Source organism: Sesamum indicum, linkage group LG8 (assembly GCF_026168435.1).
Source record: "Sesamum indicum cultivar Baizhima isolate 11 linkage group LG8, ASM2616843v1, whole genome shotgun sequence".
NCBI classification, from domain to species: domain Eukaryota; kingdom Viridiplantae; phylum Streptophyta; class Magnoliopsida; order Lamiales; family Pedaliaceae; genus Sesamum; species Sesamum indicum.
This window is the reverse complement of record NC_142664.1, coordinates 26380923-26399032: the sequence shown is the minus strand read 5'-3', so window position 1 is coordinate 26399032 and position 18110 is coordinate 26380923. Positions and strand designations below refer to the sequence as shown.

The window sequence follows — 18110 nt, the reverse complement described above, 5'->3', positions numbered from 1 at the left end:
CCTGATGGAAGTGGGGAGGTCACCGACCGCTGGGGAGTCCGTCGCCGACAGTGGCTGAGGATAGTGCTGGCGATAAGTGTGTGAAAGCCGCACACAGTAGAGGTGGGATGCTGCTGGGTCTAGTTCGTGCACCTGTTTCAGTGGAGGTGGGAGGCTACAGTTTCAGAGAAGAGGCGGAGGACGGCGGAGTAGCTAGGTGATGAGCTGAAGATCTGCCATTTTCGCTCTCCTGCAGCAGCACCTCAAGTCGCCATTTTTGCTCTCTGGAACTCTACTGTCTAAGGCTTCTTTGAGTTATTGCTTTATCCATGCGTGAATTTGCTGATATTAACAAAAAAATTTAATGAAAATCGATATTTATTTTTAATTAACTTAAAACTAATTTATTGCAGGTCAAATAATTTTTTTCAAACTAAACTACTTTTATAATGGTGAAGATATACTTTTTCACAAGCATTAACCTGTAAAGATGTATGAGGATAATTTGGTCATAAAAAAAATTTATTTGCTCTTTATAAGTCAGTCGTAAGTTAATAGGGGGTAAATATAGAGTTTTTCTAATTATTTTTTATTTATTAATATTAGCAAAATTGGTGAATCTTAACTAACGGATGAATTTATTTATTAAGGAAGGCAAACTTCAATATACTAGATATAATTTTTCAAATAACATGAAATATACGTATAATTACACAAAATCTTAAAATAAAAGAGTGTAATTATCCCTATGTGTTTCAATATTTGTGCGACTTAAACATACATGATATTTTTGCTTGTATCAGTACATGAAACTACAATATCACATCCTTTAAATTCTCAGCTTCTGCCAAGAATTGCTAAAATTAGCACTTTCAAGTTTCAACTATCTTACAGTTTTGTATTTTCCAATAGTTTTTGCTTTCTATTAGTACATAAAACTACAATATATTTTCCTTAAATTCTTTACCTTTGCCAGAAATTGTTTTGGTTAGCCATTTTTACTAGTAAGATTGAATGTACTAACCAACAGTGCAAATTCAATATGAAAAATACATCATTTAATCAATCTGAAAAATACATTATTGCTCGTAAATTCACGTTTGCCTAAAAAAAAGAAAGAATGTTAGTGAGTTAGAAATTGGATCTCATTTTTGTGTATTAAAAAGTCTTGTTATGGGTCAAAAAATCAAGACGGTAAATGACTCGAGTTGACAAGAATACATTATTGTTCAAATATGTTTGAATTAATATCCCATAAATTTTGAATCTCCACAAAAATTACATAATTGAAAAACATAGACAAATTAATTAAAGAATTTAAATAAAAAGTATCACAATATTTGACAAGAATTTAACTGAATTATCATAAATTTTGAATCTCCACAAAAAATGTCTGATGAATTATGATTGTTTGTGACGATTTATTAGTTCTATATTCCGAGGGAATCTTTAAATGTAGTGAAGCTTTACTATTATCTTATGATAATAATTGATTAAATAAATCATAGCTTATAATTTAATCCAATTTAATTCCAACGGTTTGAGCAATTTTGAAAATTTGATAATCAGCCGTGATCCAAATTGATCAATTTAGGGCGGGGCAATGCCATCTACGTTACATTTACAAACTACTAAAGCACACATTTTGGGGCAAAGGGAATTGCACCTCACCCATAAATCGTTGTACCCTTGAGTTCTTAATTGCATAAAGCCGGAAAGGCATCGAAGTCCACGAACAGCCCATCCATCTTCTTCGTTGCCAGTTAATCATTCGGAAGAAAAACCCATGACAGGAAAATTGAATTGAAGAAACAATTTTCAGACTTGTATAGCTAAGTTTTGTTATGTATTTTGTTCTGTGAGTTGCTGTTATCTTGGGGCATGGCTTTGCGGGCAAAAGGTGAGATTTTGAAGCATTCACAGACATATATGCATGTGGGGTGCGTTAGATTTTATGTTGAATGATGAAACCGTCGTAGAATTTATGGGGGTTTTTACTTGTGTATTTACACACGAAAATAGAGAAAAGATAACTATCTTGTGCGGATAAATTCTGACATGATTCATCTTTTATTCCTTAGTTTTGGCTGCAGTGGTATGAAGATTTAGATTGTGTATATGTTGGCAAACAGATTACTGATGGCTTTAGTATAATGATACATTCTCTGGAACTCGAAGTTTTGATTAAAATTTTGTTTGTTAAAGTTTTTCTTGGTGGAATGGGGTTAGAGCACCTGTGCAGTTGTCCTGATGCTTTAGCATATGAGATCTTAGAAAATAAAAAGAGAATGTAAGTCCCAGAAACTACAAGTTTATGAAGAATAAATAATGGGATTTTTGTTACAAAGCTTGTATTTTTAGTCAAGGGATATAAGTATAAAAAAATTTTCAGTCATAATCTTTGGACCCGAGAGTTGTGCTGCGGAGGGAGGTTAATATGTCCTTGTTTGTGTGTATTTCAGTTCATCTAAACAAAATTCTTGATCGTGCTAGTTCCATCAGGTGAATTTAATGAGAATTGCTTGCTTATAGTATCTTCCTTCTTTTCTTGTTTCAGTATCCTTTTGGTATTTCAACATAGAAAGCATCGGATGTTTAGATTTATTGTAGCTTGTCAAATTCAAGTTCTTATTACAGCTAATAGATGTTGAAAAACAGCCCCAGGTCCTCTTTTGCAGCCAAGTAATTAGCTTTGCAGACATCACCGTTAGAGTAGTGCTAATCTACTAGTATGACAATGTTCTGCATGTGATCCCTATCATGGTTCTTATGTCTTTTGATGCTTTGGTTTCAGTTCTGCAGAAGAAAGCAGAAAAGTTTGAAAACAAGAAACTGCAGGTTCTTAAAGTAACTAAGGAACGAGTTTCTGCACTTGAGCCACTGCTTCAAGATGTTTATGCCAGTCGGCGCCCAAAACCAACTGATTATGAAGTTCGTAGAGATTTAGTTCGTGTCTTTAATGAGATTGCGAAGGAAATTTATGGTAATCTCTTGGGCATGCATGGTTTATGATAGCCTATGGGCTGTAGTATTTCTTGGAAGAACTTATGTCATGTATCATTACTTGTTCATTTTTGTGAAAGAAGCTATCTTCATGTGTGCTACTTGTTTTATTGACCTACAATTTCACTTAGTCATTTATTAATTTCTATTCCAATACATAGTTGTTAAAGCCGCGTGGTGCTCCGGAGCCGTGGCGCATGGGGCGGCGCACACCTTAATGAAGCATGGCTCATTTTTGCATAAATAATTGATGTTTTTATACCATTAGTATTTTTTACCAAAAGCCACAAGTTCAAGATTAGATTTTTAATCTTTGAGCCAAAAGTTTCAATAGAAAAGCTAATTTGTTAATATCTTTAGCTTTATTTTTTCTTTTATTTTATAGAAACCCCAGCCGAGCCCACCCTATTAAGTCTGGGCTTCATCGCACCAGAAAAAGATGCCTTGGCCTATTTACAATTATGATATAGTATTTTCCACTTTCTTGTTGCCTTTACTGTCTTGGGTAAAATCTTATTATTTCCTTTTATTCCATTTCTTTTCAGGCAACTCAAAAGAAATTCCTGTCATTGTGGAATTTGGTTCTTTTGTAATGGATCTTTTCAGCACCACCAGTGATTTAGATCTCTCTGTGAATTTTAGGACCACTGGAGTTGCTTTTCCTCGCGAGAAGAAGATCCAGACTTTGAGAAAGTTTGCAAGAAAGCTATATGCTATACAGAGTAAATTTTTCAGTGTTCAATTTGTCGTTCTTTTTGTTTATTGTCCTATATTCCACTGTACTTATGACCATATTTATCTTGCTTAGTCTTTTTTTACTTCTCAAAATTTTTGTTCGGTTTAGCCTTAAAAAATCGTGCCTCTCTTTTAGGAATCGTCTGTTACTTTAATATAAAAAGCAGTTTTAAGATGCGTGGAATAACTGTGGAGAAAGGCAGTTGCAACACGTATCGATCTATTGATCTATATTGCGACGCAATATGTAAGGGTGAAGTTCTGTATCTAGTTGGAGAAAAGGGTAGTATTGATATCATAAAAGGGTTCCCAAAGGAGTTCGATCTATTCTTTTACGGGTTAACTTCTCTTGGATATTCAAGATGATCAACTATTCATTGAACATTTTGATTTCCAAATATAACACCTACTTGAATAGACTTGTGGAGAATTTGTTCTTCACAAGTCGGTTTGTTCTTTTCCTTGCAGGAATTTTACGCTATACTTAGCATTTCTCAGGGATTATATTATATCTATAAGGAGGACAAAACTCAAACTCTTAACATTTCTAACTCAGATGTTTGCTGCAATTAGATATAGATTAATATTGAAACTGCAGAAGATTTAGAGCATTCAGTTAACTGTACATTTTGACAAGAAAGAGCAAACTTTATGGACTGTGTCCTGTGATTTATGGTCGACTTAATTACAAGAGGGTCTTGGTGCCTATATTCTAAACTAATGCTGTACTAGTTGGTTGAAGTAGTTGCTTCCACATTTTGCATGATACTATTAATTTGTCAACTTTGGCAGATGCTTTGCAACTCTTTAGAGGTAGAGAGGAGTGAAAATTGGAACACATGCTTAGAGAAAATGATGTCCTAGTTTCTTAGTGTCCTAGCATGCTGTTGACACTAGGCTGCAATTTCTCGGATGTCACTTTTCAACTATTAATGGGCTGGGAAGTTCTTCATTTTGTCCATTTATATATTAATTGTAAAATAGACAATCACAAGGTTTAAAAATTCTAAAGGAAAATTATGTATAGTTTTTTTTAAAGAGAAGGGACAAAAGTATTTGGAGACTGTAGGTAGTGATACTGGGTTTACTTATTTTGCATGGAATGCTAGAGATAATCTACTATGAAAGTTCTTCCAACACATTGTTTCTGAAACAATTAACAATTACCTGTTATCTTACTCTGTATCATCTGGAGCTCTGGATTTGTTTGAATTAGTGCTTGACTATTACCTGCTGAAGGACTGCTGGTGCTCTCCATTAGGAGTTATTTCCTTTTATCTAATGTATCAAAGAAATCTTGTAAGAAATGGAGACATTGTTAGGAGTAGCTTATTTTCCTCTTTCTTTCATTCTTGTTGTAGATTACTGAATAATATTAGTTCAGTTGTCAGAACTGTTTCATATAATTATCAGATGGGGTTGCTACTGTACCTTTTGTGTCCTGTAGATAGATGCATGTTCTATTCTGTACTTTACCATGTGACTTAAAGAACTGAGGTTGGTTAAAAGTCCTCATGTATGCATTACTTTGCTTTAGGTAAAGGACATATTTATGGGGTCCTTCCGATTACCACAGCCAAGGTGCCTATTCTGAAATGTGTTGATCGTGGAACTGGAGTCGAGTGTGATATATCAGTTGAAAATAGGGATGGGATTTTGAAGTCCCAGATTATTCATATTATCTCATCCATTGATGAAAGGTTTCAAAAGTTGAGCTTTTTGGTAAAGTGCCTGTCTTCCATCTTTTTATATTTCTTTATTTTGACATTCAATCTTTTAGCTTTTTCTTATCTATATTCAACCTTTCAATCCTCCTGATTCCACCAAACTTGGGGGCGTGCTGGTTTAATGTATGTTTTCTTGTTTGTGACTTAAGTGTATCTGATAGGGCTATATGCTAGAATACTAGTTGATTTAGGTGCTCTCTCGTATCCAATCTTATTTGGATGGGAAGTTAATATATAGTCTTTTCTTTTTAGAACAATGGTGTTTCTGATCACCTGAGTTTGCTGGGTTGTGGTGATGATTAGACAAAGACGTCTCCAGCTTGGCAAGCCTGTGAGTAAACCCATGTAGCTGCTCCATTTTATGATTTGAGCCCAAGGCCTGAGTTTACACCTAATGGTTGTGGTCATCTCATATACAGCTTGAGATTATGAAGAATCTATCTCCATGCATTTATGGCATCTGTACTAGGTTTCTTGGTTTGCTGATTCATTGATCGAACACAAATTTTGAATGAAATCCTCCAAAATTTCTTTGCTACCCTAATTTTTGTGTTGCCTATTCCTTTGTCCTCAATCCAACTTCTTTAGGACAGCTCTCTGAAGCAGAAAATTGAACTCTCCTATGTTATTTGATTTGGGATGAAATAGGAATGAGTTTAGTGCTAAGAAACCGACAATGATAAGAGGGATTTTAACAGTGCTACTGACTTTGGTGTAACATGATGAAGATTAAGAGTGGGAACTGAGTTTGATGGAGTATCAGGCAATTGCTTGCAACTAATTAAGATAGAAGAAACTGGGAATTTTGTTGTTGTAGAGCATTAGACAAAGTCAATGGATTCTTGGGCACAGTTTGCCTTTTTCGCAACAGTTATAAAAATTGCTCCTTTAGATGTAGCTCACAGGTTTCAGAAAAGCCATGAGAGACACAAAAAAATGGGAAAATATCACTGGAAAGTCTTATCTTTTTGACCATTTATACCACATTAATACTGATGTGTAGCTAGTGCAAAATGAATGGCAGGTCTCAAAGGTCTTAACCACATATTAAGTTTTCTAATGTCTGCTGTAAGAGAAGTATATATTGGACAATTTATATTCTTAGTTATTTAACAAAAATAATCCCTAATGCATGTTCTAATGAGAGTTGACTGATCTATCTCTGCAGATGAAAACTTGGGCGAAAGCACACAATATCAACAGTTCAAAAGATAAAACTTTGAATTCTCTGTCCATAATACTATTAGTCGCGTTTCATTTGCAGGTATACTTCTCGACACATACTTTATTACTTATAGTTTACCCAATTTTTTCCATCGGACATTTGCTTTGATTCTTTGCACACCAATACTACACCTAAGATGCTGTGATTCAATTATAGACTGCTTTTGCTCCTCATCTGTCTTGCTGCTGCTTCATATTGTTCTTTGTTTTCCTTCTCTTGTTTTTGGGGTTATAGTTGTTTCAGGGGGATAACCTAGAAGACCAGGCTTGGCCTAAATGCATAGACAAATTTGTAATATGTTTACTTTTGATGCCTGATTGATATTATCTGATAAATATGCTCTGTAAAAGTTAAACATGAAAATCCGTGGTGGATTGCCTTAAGATAATTCCATGCAGTATGTTGATACATGGGAAAGAAGAATTCATGACAAGCCTTTCAATGTTGCTCAAAATCTAAAAGACAGGAGGAAAAATCAGCAACTATGTGATGCGGCTGCTAATGGAAAGGGGAGATGAAGTATTGACCATAAACTTTCTCCTCCTTTCTCAAGGCCCATTTAATGCCTGTACTAACTTACGTCTTCTCATCTCTTTCTTTTAATCTTTTTTTTCAATGTGAAGTAGCTCTTGAGAATATAAAGGCTAAGAAAAAAAGCAGAATAAGGAGCAAGAATGAGGTGATCTAAGGGAAAATAATGACTAACTGACAGGTCGCAGCAACAGTCAATAACAGAGAAATGATTGAAGAAAAATGATAAGGACAATTGATATCAGAAATTTAGTCTCTCATATCTCATTCTTCGTGTTGATAATTGTTGTGAACCCGTATTTACTGATGTGTCTTCCTGTCTGCTTGGTTGGTAATCAGCATACAAGTGGTATCTAGCATGCTTTCAATTGCATGATTATTTTTAGAGTTAGATATTGAATTCAGTATTTTCTTTTGCTTTAGGATTGTATGCCTTAGTAATTTTTTTTTCCTTTGAATATGGTTTATTCTTTAGTGTATTGTGATTAGTCTTTCCATTTTGTCCTCTCATGCTATACTAAGTCATCTGAAGCTGCTACTGTGTTTGGCACAAAGAATACCTAATGGTGTGTGTCGTCCGGACTAAAATAAAATGTTGATGCTGCTTTTTGATTATCTTTCTTACCCGCATTTACATTCAGGCTTTAGCAATTTAGCTATTATTAATTACTTTCTGCCCTTTCCGGTACTTCTTGATTTACTTAATTTTACTCTCCTCACTCCAACGGGCCTCCTTTTCTGCAGACTCGGGATCCTCCTATTCTTCCTCCCTTTTCTGCCATATTCAAGGGTAATTATTTTGAACTGAATTCTATTCCATTCCATATTCTTGTGAACGCTGGGTGACTGGAGTTTTGAGTATGGTTACTTTGTTATGACCTCCATGTAGTCACTAAACCTGCCTTTGGTATCCAACTTCCCCGCAGTTAAAGGATGGGTCTAAGTGTGTCTAGCACCCAGAGTGCATAATTAGACTGTGAATGATGAGCATGTTTGTAGAAACTTGTGCTTTCAAGGAAGTGCCGACTTTTTGAAAAATTTGAATAAGTGCCAAAATTTTTTGAAAAGTATAATTAAGTTGAAAAACTTATGTAAGTAAATTGTAATAGTGGTCTAAAATTGCTTTCTTATGTTTGAAAGTCTAAATTACCCATGGATTTTGAAATTGGCTTACTAAATAAAATAAACTAATATACTATTTTTTAAAATTTAATATAAAAAGCATATATTTGTATTCTTATGTATATAATTTTCATGTATTTAAGAGTGTACTCAGTTTATTGAATGTTTGATCTATTATATATTAAAATACTTTTGTAGTGTATATATATGTAAAGTCAAATATCAGAAAATTACTAAATAAATAAACTAAAAATGATACCTGTTTGGTATATGGTAAGAGTGATTAAATCTATATATGTTATATTTAATAAAATTTAAGGATGTCAAATAGTATGCATACTTATATATACCACCACAAAATACTATTTCACATTATCCAGCATACTTCTTAACAGTAAAAGTCTAAAGCTCTTACTATTTACAATTGTACTTGTTTATTGTATTCCCTGTGCGTATGTGGTGGCAACATTTTCACAAAGTTGAAAAAGTCTCATGTAAGGCTCAATATGAAAATTATAAGTTCCATAAAAGTGATCAACTGATCATTCTTTCTGAAAGCTATGTATTAAATTGTCGAAAATATATATTTTCAAATTAGTCCTAGTTAAAGAAGTACAATTGCTTTTTGAGAAACAAGGGAGATTTTGGGATTATGATGAAGGTTTAAGGGCATAAATGCCTAAATTAGCTTTTATTTACTATTGATATTCCATCAACAACCAGAAGCAGCATCCAGCCGGCTTGTAAATTGTAACTTCTTTTGTTTAAACCCAGAAAAGCATGATTAGAAACACCATAACCAAACAGGTCAAAATGCTTTTTGAAGCAGTTTCAAAGGTGTTCCATTTAAGTTTGTGTAAACAGGCTGAATGTATCATCAAGCATATATTGCTTCTAAATTTGGATGTATTATTACTTTTGGAAATTGGCATCCTTATTCTATTGTGTCATGCATCTGAGTTTGATCACTTTAGTTAGGTTCATCATATTTCTCTTCAAAAAATATTTTCATCATAGACTTAGCGTAATTTGACTGCCGAATTTCTTTAAAGGAATTTAACAGCAGATGTAAGCATCTAATGCGTGTGATTTTTTGTGTATACAAACATAAATATACTCACGACTCACGACTCATTTTTTGCGCACGAATGCTCTTTGGCTCCTATTACTCACTGTTTATGCTTGTCATCTTTATCATATAACTGCTTAACTTTCTTTACATTAACCACACATAACTAGTAATATAAATAATTAGGATATTACTGGCTTCCATGCTGCCTTCTTGATTCAGAAATTATTATTCATCCGAATCTATCTTAACTGTATTTGAAAGTGCTTCGGTTGCATTATGTGAGAATAGCTACTGTCTCACTTTCTTTTCTCATATCCCGTTTTTGACTGATTTTTATATATTCTAGATGGCACCGATCCTGCAACGGTGGTGAAATCACTGTCAAATTTTGTAAATTACGGGAAAAGAAACAGAGAAACTTTGGCTGAGCTCTTCGTCACTCTACTGATCAAGGTGGTGCTTATATTTTGGCAGTTATTAGCTTAATCGGTTCTAGGAGGAATGCATTTTTCTTTATCTTAAAAACCATTATTTTTACATTTCAATTTCTTGTCCAGTGATAAATGATTGCTGGTTTTCTTAACCTTGCAGTTATCTTCTGTTGAAAAACTTTGGCCAAAAGGTCTCTGTGCGAGCACATGCAGTGGATCTTGGACATCCAAAACCTGGGATTCTAAAGTTGCCTCTATTAGTGTAATTATACTTCCCTCTTTGGACTTGAATATTTTATGCTCTTAGATGCAACAAGATATGGTAATTAGCAATCTCCACAGGTGGAGGATTTTACTGATCAGTCCCAAAATGTTGCCAGAGCTGTGGGACTAGCAGAAGTGAAACAGATTTATAAATGTATAGACATCTCTATCCGCCATATTTTCTCCTTCATCGATGGGCAGATTGGAATTGAACTGCGAGACCTTATGTTTGGCCAAGATGGAATCCCCATCCGAATTCCTAGAGGTACTCCACATTTGCACTCAATTGCAGCATTGCCTTGCATTCCCTCTCAAGCAAACCAGACAAAAGGATTAGTATCTGGGAAAAGAAGGAAACAAGCTCTGCATCTGGACTCTGCCCTTCCATATAGAATAACCCCCGTTGAAGGTCGTACGGGAATACAGTCCGGGAGCCAGGAGCCAGTACAGCAAGCTATTCTACTTGATTCTGTTTCAACCAAAAAGATGCGGACGGCTGAAGGTTGGAGAGGAATGCCTAGTGGAAGTCAGGAAGCAGCACAGGTGGAAGGCCGGGTAGCAACTCAACAGCCTTTTGACCCAAGGGAAAGGCAGCAACCTATGGGAGGCTGGGCAGGGGTGTATGCCGGAGGTTGGGAGGGAACTCAGCAGCCTGCTGCAGGTGGTTGGGGATTAACTCAGCAACCCTGTGCGAGAGGCTGGGAAGTAGCACGGCAACCCACTCCCGGAGGTTGGGGAGGAGCGCAGCAAACTACAGGTTGGGGAGGAGCACAGCAAACCACAGGCTGGGGAGGAGCGCAGCAAACCACAGGCTGGGGAGGAGCACAGCAAACCACAGGCTATGGAGGAGCACAGCAACCTGGTGTTGGCTGGGGATGGACACAGCAACATACAGCTGGAGCTCAGCGATCAAGTGAGGGAGGTTGGTGTGGAACCTCAGCTTCTCTCTGGAGAAGAGAACCGTACAACAGAAGGTTTTAGTGCATATACATATTACATAGTAACGAGAGCTGAAGGTGCAAGTCAGCATGGCTTCTCATTGTTAGTAATGGCTTTTAATGTATGTAATTACATGTTTAGGCTTTTGCTTAAATTCTTGTCCGTCATTGTGCAATGTTGGCGGCAAATATGTTTGTAGTTTGTAACTCTTTGTCTGGGGAAGCACAAATCTTTGGATGTCCAATAGGATACTGGGACTGAAATCCTCTTGTGAAGATATTATCAACGATTGACGGGTTTTAACTATTTGATACTTAGAAATTTCTTTGTAGATCTTAATAAAGTTGTTGGCTGTACCATTGCTCTTGGGTTGGTGTCATTACTCATTGGAGGGTAATGCTTCTCTTAGGTATAGGCACCATTTCTTTATGGTTATTGATGTGTGAAGTGAACCAACGGCATATATTGAATGATATGGAGTAAAAGTCTGTAAAATTTTGCCTGGGACAAGCTCATCTTTGTGTTTCGGCTATGACTTCCTTGCAACGTTAAATACTCCTGGGGCGATCAATACTGAAATAATACTGTCGAGTGAAGCATGAAATGAAAAGAGTAGATATGATTATGAAATGGAAAATTCTCTAGCAATGGAAGGAGTTAGAGCGTATCAGCCGTGTGCTTATTGAAGAATGAGTCAGCGACAAATGCTCAGCGCAACGGCTTAGCTGTGGGAATCGAAAGTAAGTCTCATTGCTTGTGGTTTCGAGTTTTGGTGATTTAGCCATGACAAAGATGAAGCTTGGGTGCAGCTAAGTGCTAACGTTGAAGAATGATGAGAAGAGCATTGGTTAGGAGTAAAGCGTGACTTGAGCCTAGAGTTGGCTATGGATCTTTTCTTTTATCACGCACACACCCAACACATTCATCTGTTTGTCAAATCAAGAAATTTTAAGCTCAAACCATTGAATTATCCTCTAAAGTAGTGTAGAGTTGGCTAGAAATGGTTCTCCTATGCTATGGAACTAGGGATTTTAGAGGTATATAAGTTGCAAGTCTCAAATTTTTTAAAATTAACATAAAAACTTCTTCTTATAAGAGATTATTACATCACACCTCCTGAAATTCGATGTAATTACCGGTTAATTTTTTATAATTTAAGAAATTAAATCAAATATACCTTTATTACATGTAAATCCTCCAAGATTGTGAAATTAAATAATTCGAACTTTAAACTAAAATGAGCGTCAATGGTAATTCAAAATTAAAATAATCAATAATTTTAAAAATAAAAAAAAGTTTTAATAGATAACAAAGTAAAATTTGAGTTATATTACTATTTAATTTATCTAAACAAATTTGTGGATGTTTTGAAAGGATAAATAATCTAATACTTATTTAAAATTAAACGAAAAATATAAGACTAGAAAAATAATCAAAGAGCATGAAATCTCACGTAAAATGGATAAAAAAAGCCAAACATCTATTGAGGTTGGAATTTATTCATGAAATCTCAACTTCAATCTTATCATTTCTAATTATGAAATTAAGATATTATTAATTATCATAATTAGTTATTAAATAGAAATTAATTGAAAACTGAAATCTGACCATCTTCCCCCCTGATCTACAGATAGGTACGGTCAGTAGGGCCCACACTCGTTGTCGTTGCGACTTTCGTACTCCCCCCGTACGCCACTACTTTTTTGTAGATTCCACGCGGTGTCACATGGACTGTTCCGTCCACGCCTTATCCAGCCGTCCATTGATGGTGGGGGTGAGCCAATGGACTGTCAGGATTCGTTTGACGTATTCTTTGACCTTGAGGAAGAAACTGTCCACAAGTGGGTGCACTGCATCTATCGTTCCATCATCCATGACATCACTGCCCAATAAATTCTCATCCTCATTTTTGCATTTTTTTATTAAATTTCTAATGAATTAAATATATTATTTTATTATGTCAAATATTAAAACTTTTACCTTATATCTATGTCATGTGGTTTCTCAAAACATATAATAACTTTGTCATGTCGTTTCTGAAAATATATAATACAAGTTAGTGTTTAGTTATTAAAAATGTATTATTATATGTTTTTTACTCAAAAATAATGACGGAATAATCCTAATCGAAATTTTGAAAAATTAGATGGGATAATTGTCCACCTAAATTTATTTGTATATATAATTCAAAAATAAAAAATAATTCCAATTTGACTTGAAGAAAAAGTGTTTGAAGAATTTTTTTTTTTTTACTTTTATTACACAAGAAAAAAAGTTAGATGTATGTGTATGTTTTTTTTAACAAAAAAATAGTGTGTGTGTTTGAGAGAGAGAGAGAGAGAGAGAGAGGGGGAGGAGAGAGAGTGTTGCTGTTCGTACTTATAAATGTAACATCGGGAAATCCACTGTAGATCACTTATCACTCTCTCTCTCTCAACCACTTATCTCTCTCTCTTCAACGGTTTTACTTTCTCATGTTACTCTTTTACAACGTTAGCAGCTACTAACTCCCCCGCCCTCAACCCCTCCTCCACACTACACTCCGCCGCTCCCACCTCAATTACTTCCCCAGGCAGCATATGGGCTCCACTACTACTCCTACTTCCTCGATACTCACTCTTCTCACGGATGACCTCCTCCTCAACATCCTCTCCCTACTGCCCCACGATTCCGATCGCAAATCCTTCCGCTTCACATGCAAGACCTTCTACCGGGTTGACTCCCTGCATCGCACCCACATCCGGGTCCTCCGTCCCGAGTTCCTCCCCTCTCTACTCTCCAAACTACCCCACATCGCCTCCCTCGACCTCTCCGTCTGCCCCTCTATCGATGACGCCTCCATCCCCCTCCTCCTGTCCTCCTCCTCCGCCCCGATCTGGGCTCCAAGGATTAAGCGCCTGAAGCTGAGTCGTTGCCCCGGCTTGAGATTCCGGGGGCTGGAAACCCTGGTGAGGTACTGCGTGAATCTAGAGAGCGTCGACCTATGTTACTCTTCTGGGTTCGGCGATCTTGAGGCAGCAGCGCTGTCCGCCTCGGCGGGCCTCAGGGAACTTTGTTTGGACAAGTGTTTGAACATCGGGGACGTGGGATTGGCCAAAATGGCGGTGGGGTGCCCGAAGCTCGAGAAACTTTCCTTAAAGTGGTGCTTCGAGATAACCGATATTGGGGTTGAACTTCTGTCCAAGAAATGTGGTCAATTGAAGCACCTCGACATCTCATACTTAAAGGTCTTGATTTGTATACTTAAAATGTGTCGTCTGTATACATATTATCATTCATTCATTGCTGCTCTAGACTCCTATTATGCTGTATCACTTTTGCACAAATTCTTTGATTATATTTTTAAAGTAACTGATGATCATCAATTTGATCTGTTCAAGGTCACGAGCGAGTCGTTGCGTTGGATTAGTAGAATGGAGAGGCTGGAGATATTGCAAATGGTTGGGTGTGGGCTGGTAGATGATATGGGGTTGCAGTATATTGGAAAAGGATGCCCTTCACTTCAGGTTGGTTTATTGCTTAATTGGTAGTATCGTTAGCTGTATATATCTTGATCTTGGATTAAGTTGGAAGATGCAAAAGAAAAGGGAAATGTCTAAACTATAAAGTACAAAGTCAGATGATTTGATGCAATACAATTATTTTTCCTCAGTAATTCCGAAACCTGAGAGTGTTGTTGTGTAATGAGATACGTTTGTAATTTGAAAAGGATGCCATAGGATTTAACTTACTATAGTTGTAATTTGATGATTTTTTCCGTTCGTTCCTGGTACTTTATCTGATTCCTTTTGATACATTTGAGAAATTAATTCGTTCTTGTGAGATATCTTTCTTTTTCTTTTTTGGTGTTATGTTTCTACCTTCAGCCCTCTTCTTTTATGCATGCTGGTTATCTAATGTTGTTTTGTTTTATTTACTGATATACATACATATCAGTAATTGTCAAATGGCAACTTAATTAGTACTATCAAGCTCGGGAGACTAAACGTTGTGCTCGGAAGTTATTGTAATTTTTAAACCTAATTACGTAAGAATAAGGGTAAATTAAAACAGGCTCTCCTGAGGTTTTCCATAATTACAAATACCTCCTTATTTGAAAAATTACAAATACCCTCTTACAACAAGCTGTTCGAAGGGGGTATGGGGTCTTTGCTAGGGAAGGGGAGCTAGTTGTAATTTACCCTAAGAATAATGTTTCCTATCGAGTTTTAGTGAGTAGCCGGTAATTTATTATATGTCTATAGAAGTTCGAGATATTTATGGACACCTGAGAGGCTGAGAATAAATGATATACTGGACGTATAACTGGCTAAAGTGCACATTTGTTTTCTTGTTTGGCGGCCAGGTACTCGATGTATCAAGGTGCCACAAATTGACCCCTTCTGCATTAAGTTCAGTTGTCAAAGGACACAACTCTTTGTTGCAGCTTCACGCTAGCTACTGTTTTTTGGTAAGTAAAGATTCCAGTTCTGGGCTATCACAACAAAAAAAAAAAATGAGAATGTTTGCAACAAAGAAATTGAGTGACGATATTAAAATTGTCACTAATTATGTATTAAGTGACAATAACTTTTATTTGGTTGTTGGAATGATTGTCATAGTTTTAGTAGTAACAATTATTCCGCAGCAATAATTAGTGAAAAACAAAGATTATATACAAAGTTGTCACTGTAGTTACAAAAAACAAAATTGTAACTATATTTGATGTCATTGTAGTCTCTAAGTTGTTACTGTAAATGTGTCATTAATTTTATATATTGACAACTTTTATAATTTTTGTCACTAATAATTATATTGTTACTATTATACACTTTTCGTGTCAATTTTAATATTTTCTACTGAATTCTTTAGAAGTTTTCTTCTGTTTAGACACTTGGAGTAACTATGACTTGGAATATCAGGGTCTTCCCATTACTTTCTATGACCAGTTTAAGGGCCTGAAGAAGCTGAAAGTGCTCAGAATTGATGGCACCCGACTTTCTGATGCTACCCTCAAAATTATCAGTGAAAATTGCAAGTTTTTGACTGAAATTTGGCTGGGAAAATGCCAAGGAGTTACGGATGCGGGCATTATGCAGCTCGTGTCCGGCTGTGGTAACTTGAAAGTAATCAATTTAACATGCTGCGGTGATCTTTCCGATTCCGCAATATTAGCTATATCAGACTCTTGTCGGGATCTCTTATGCCTTAAGTTAGAGTGTTGCAACTTGCTAAGCGAATGGAGTCTTGACTATATTGGGTCGCGTTGCTTCTTGCTTGCGGAGGTTGACCTCACAGATTGTCCCGGAATTAACGACATAGGTAAACCCGTAAGACACCTTTCCTGAGAAGGCTATATATTTCTGCTTATTTAACGAATTTCATCATGATAGTAATGATTAGACATGTCGAATATTTTTGGGAAACGGACAACAAAATGAAACCAAACTTAGGGTTAACTATCCGAGGACATGGTAAATTCAACTTCCTTATGATATCCTCATTAAATTTTTGCAGGTCTGAATTATCTATCCAAGTGTTTGGGGCTCATGTCCTTGAAACTTGGACTATGTACCAACATTTCCGACAAGGGGTTGTCCTATATTGCTTCGAATTGCAGAAAGATTCGGGAACTTGATTTATACAGGTATGAAACATTCGAAATGAAATAACCGTCTTCGAGGCAAATGCTTGTAATGTAATCGGGCGGTAACTTTCATGCAGGTGTAAGGAAATAGGTGACGATGGCCTAGCTGCTTTATCATGTGGCTGCAAGAAATTGCAGAAGCTGATCTTGTCTTACTGCGATAAAGTCACCGACCGCGGGATGGAGTGTCTAAGCTCTTTAGAGGAACTATCTGACCTGGAGTTACGAGGTCTTCCGAACATTACTGGTACCGGATTGAGAAAACTTGCCGCTGGATGCAGGAGACTTGCTGAATTGGATCTGAAGAGCTGTGAGAATATTGACGACTCTGGATTTTGGGCTCTCGCTTACTATTCCAGGAATTTGCGGCAGGTACTTATCCTTCGTTAATTGTACTTTCTCAAAGCAATGCAACGCGTCTGTTAATCATTAATTGTGATACCTACTGTAGAGGAAGCCATGTATCAATCTGGATATGGAAAGGAAATAATCGGGTGTTTGTCAGCTCTTTCAATTTTTTTTAACCATATTTGCGATCATTCATGAATGAAAATTTTTTATGAGCGGATGGAATAGGAAAACCTCAAAGCTGGCTATCGAGCCGTTGCATTTTGGGAGAGGGGACGCTTGGCCGTTAAAATATATTTAGTCTCTTTAATACGTTTTTGCTTTGTAGTGCCATATGAATACACGGATTAGTTTAAGGCTGTTTGGATGAGCTTCTAAGTTGTTTAAAACATCTTATAACTCAGGAAAAATAGCATTGAAATATCGTTAACTGTTTACTTGAATTGGCCGTGGCAGGTTAATTTCAGCGGGTGTGCAATCTCAGACGTGGGCTTATGCATGGTGATGGGGAACTTAACACGGCTTCAAGATGCAAAGTTGGTGAACCTCGTGAACGTATCTGTAAGCGGCTTTGAGCTTGCCCTTAGAGCATGCTGTGCGCGGCTCAAGAAGGTAAAGTTGCTTGCCTCCTTGAGGCGACTCCTTTCTCCTGAAGTAATCGAGACCTTAGAAGTAAAGGGTTGCAGAATTAGATGGGATTAGAACGTTGTAATATACACGTTTTATGGAAAGAGATAAATTGGTTCTGGTGGCGAACCAGGTGAGGTCCGTTTCTCATTCACGACTTTCTCGACTCCAACAAAACATAAAGTTCATGTAATTGATTGACGATGATATTACAATGTCGATTAGGAAAGGGACTAGAATGCAACTGTCGTGACGCCAAATACAACTGAAGGTTACTCTAGTTTCTTTTACTGGGTTGCCTCGAGTAGTGTCGGAAGTTAATGGTAAAGAAGCTTTCTTATCATCTTGCTTTTGTGGGCTTGAGATAAGAACGTCTACACTGTGTTTGGCTTGACATATTTCAAATTAGGGATTCAGATCTCCAATAATATTTCTTTTGAATTTGTATGAATAATTTCATGTTAAAAAGGTTCCAAATCCA

At 36.4% G+C, this 18110-nt stretch overlaps 2 protein-coding genes across 2 annotated transcripts; both read left to right on the top strand.

Annotated features, from left to right (window-relative positions):
- The first annotated feature begins 1555 nt into the window (after positions 1-1555).
- LOC105168933 (protein HESO1) lies at positions 1556-11394 on the top strand. Its single transcript, XM_011089146.3, has 9 exons — positions 1556-1879; positions 2774-2962; positions 3528-3704; positions 5255-5439; positions 6613-6708; positions 7945-7990; positions 9741-9847; positions 9986-10087; positions 10168-11394. Exons 1-9 carry the CDS (start codon positions 1861-1863, stop codon positions 11068-11070), a joined length of 1824 nt encoding a protein of 607 aa, XP_011087448.1. The 5' UTR covers positions 1556-1860; the 3' UTR covers positions 11071-11394.
- A 2038-nt stretch (positions 11395-13432) lies between these two features.
- LOC105168932 (F-box family protein) lies at positions 13433-18110 on the top strand. Its single transcript, XM_011089144.3, has 7 exons — positions 13433-14255; positions 14409-14534; positions 15374-15478; positions 15930-16329; positions 16525-16654; positions 16732-17026; positions 17459-18110. Exons 1-7 carry the CDS (start codon positions 13608-13610, stop codon positions 17702-17704), a joined length of 1950 nt encoding a protein of 649 aa, XP_011087446.1. The 5' UTR covers positions 13433-13607; the 3' UTR covers positions 17705-18110.

Bases quoted from the DNA above. Each gene is read 5' to 3' on its own strand.
- LOC105168933 (XM_011089146.3), top strand. The intron at 2,963-3,527 runs GTAATCTCTTGG...ATTTCTTTTCAG, and splicing joins GATTGCGAAGGAAATTTATG to GCAACTCAAAAGAAATTCCT. The intron at 10,088-10,167 runs GTAATTATACTT...CAATCTCCACAG, and splicing joins CTAAAGTTGCCTCTATTAGT to GTGGAGGATTTTACTGATCA.
- LOC105168932 (XM_011089144.3), top strand. From the start codon at position 13,608: ATGGGCTCCACTACTACTCCTACTTCCTCGATACTCACTCTTCTCACG. The intron at 14,535-15,373 runs GTTGGTTTATTG...TTTGGCGGCCAG, and splicing joins AAGGATGCCCTTCACTTCAG to GTACTCGATGTATCAAGGTG. The intron at 17,027-17,458 runs GTACTTATCCTT...TGGCCGTGGCAG, and splicing joins ATTCCAGGAATTTGCGGCAG to GTTAATTTCAGCGGGTGTGC.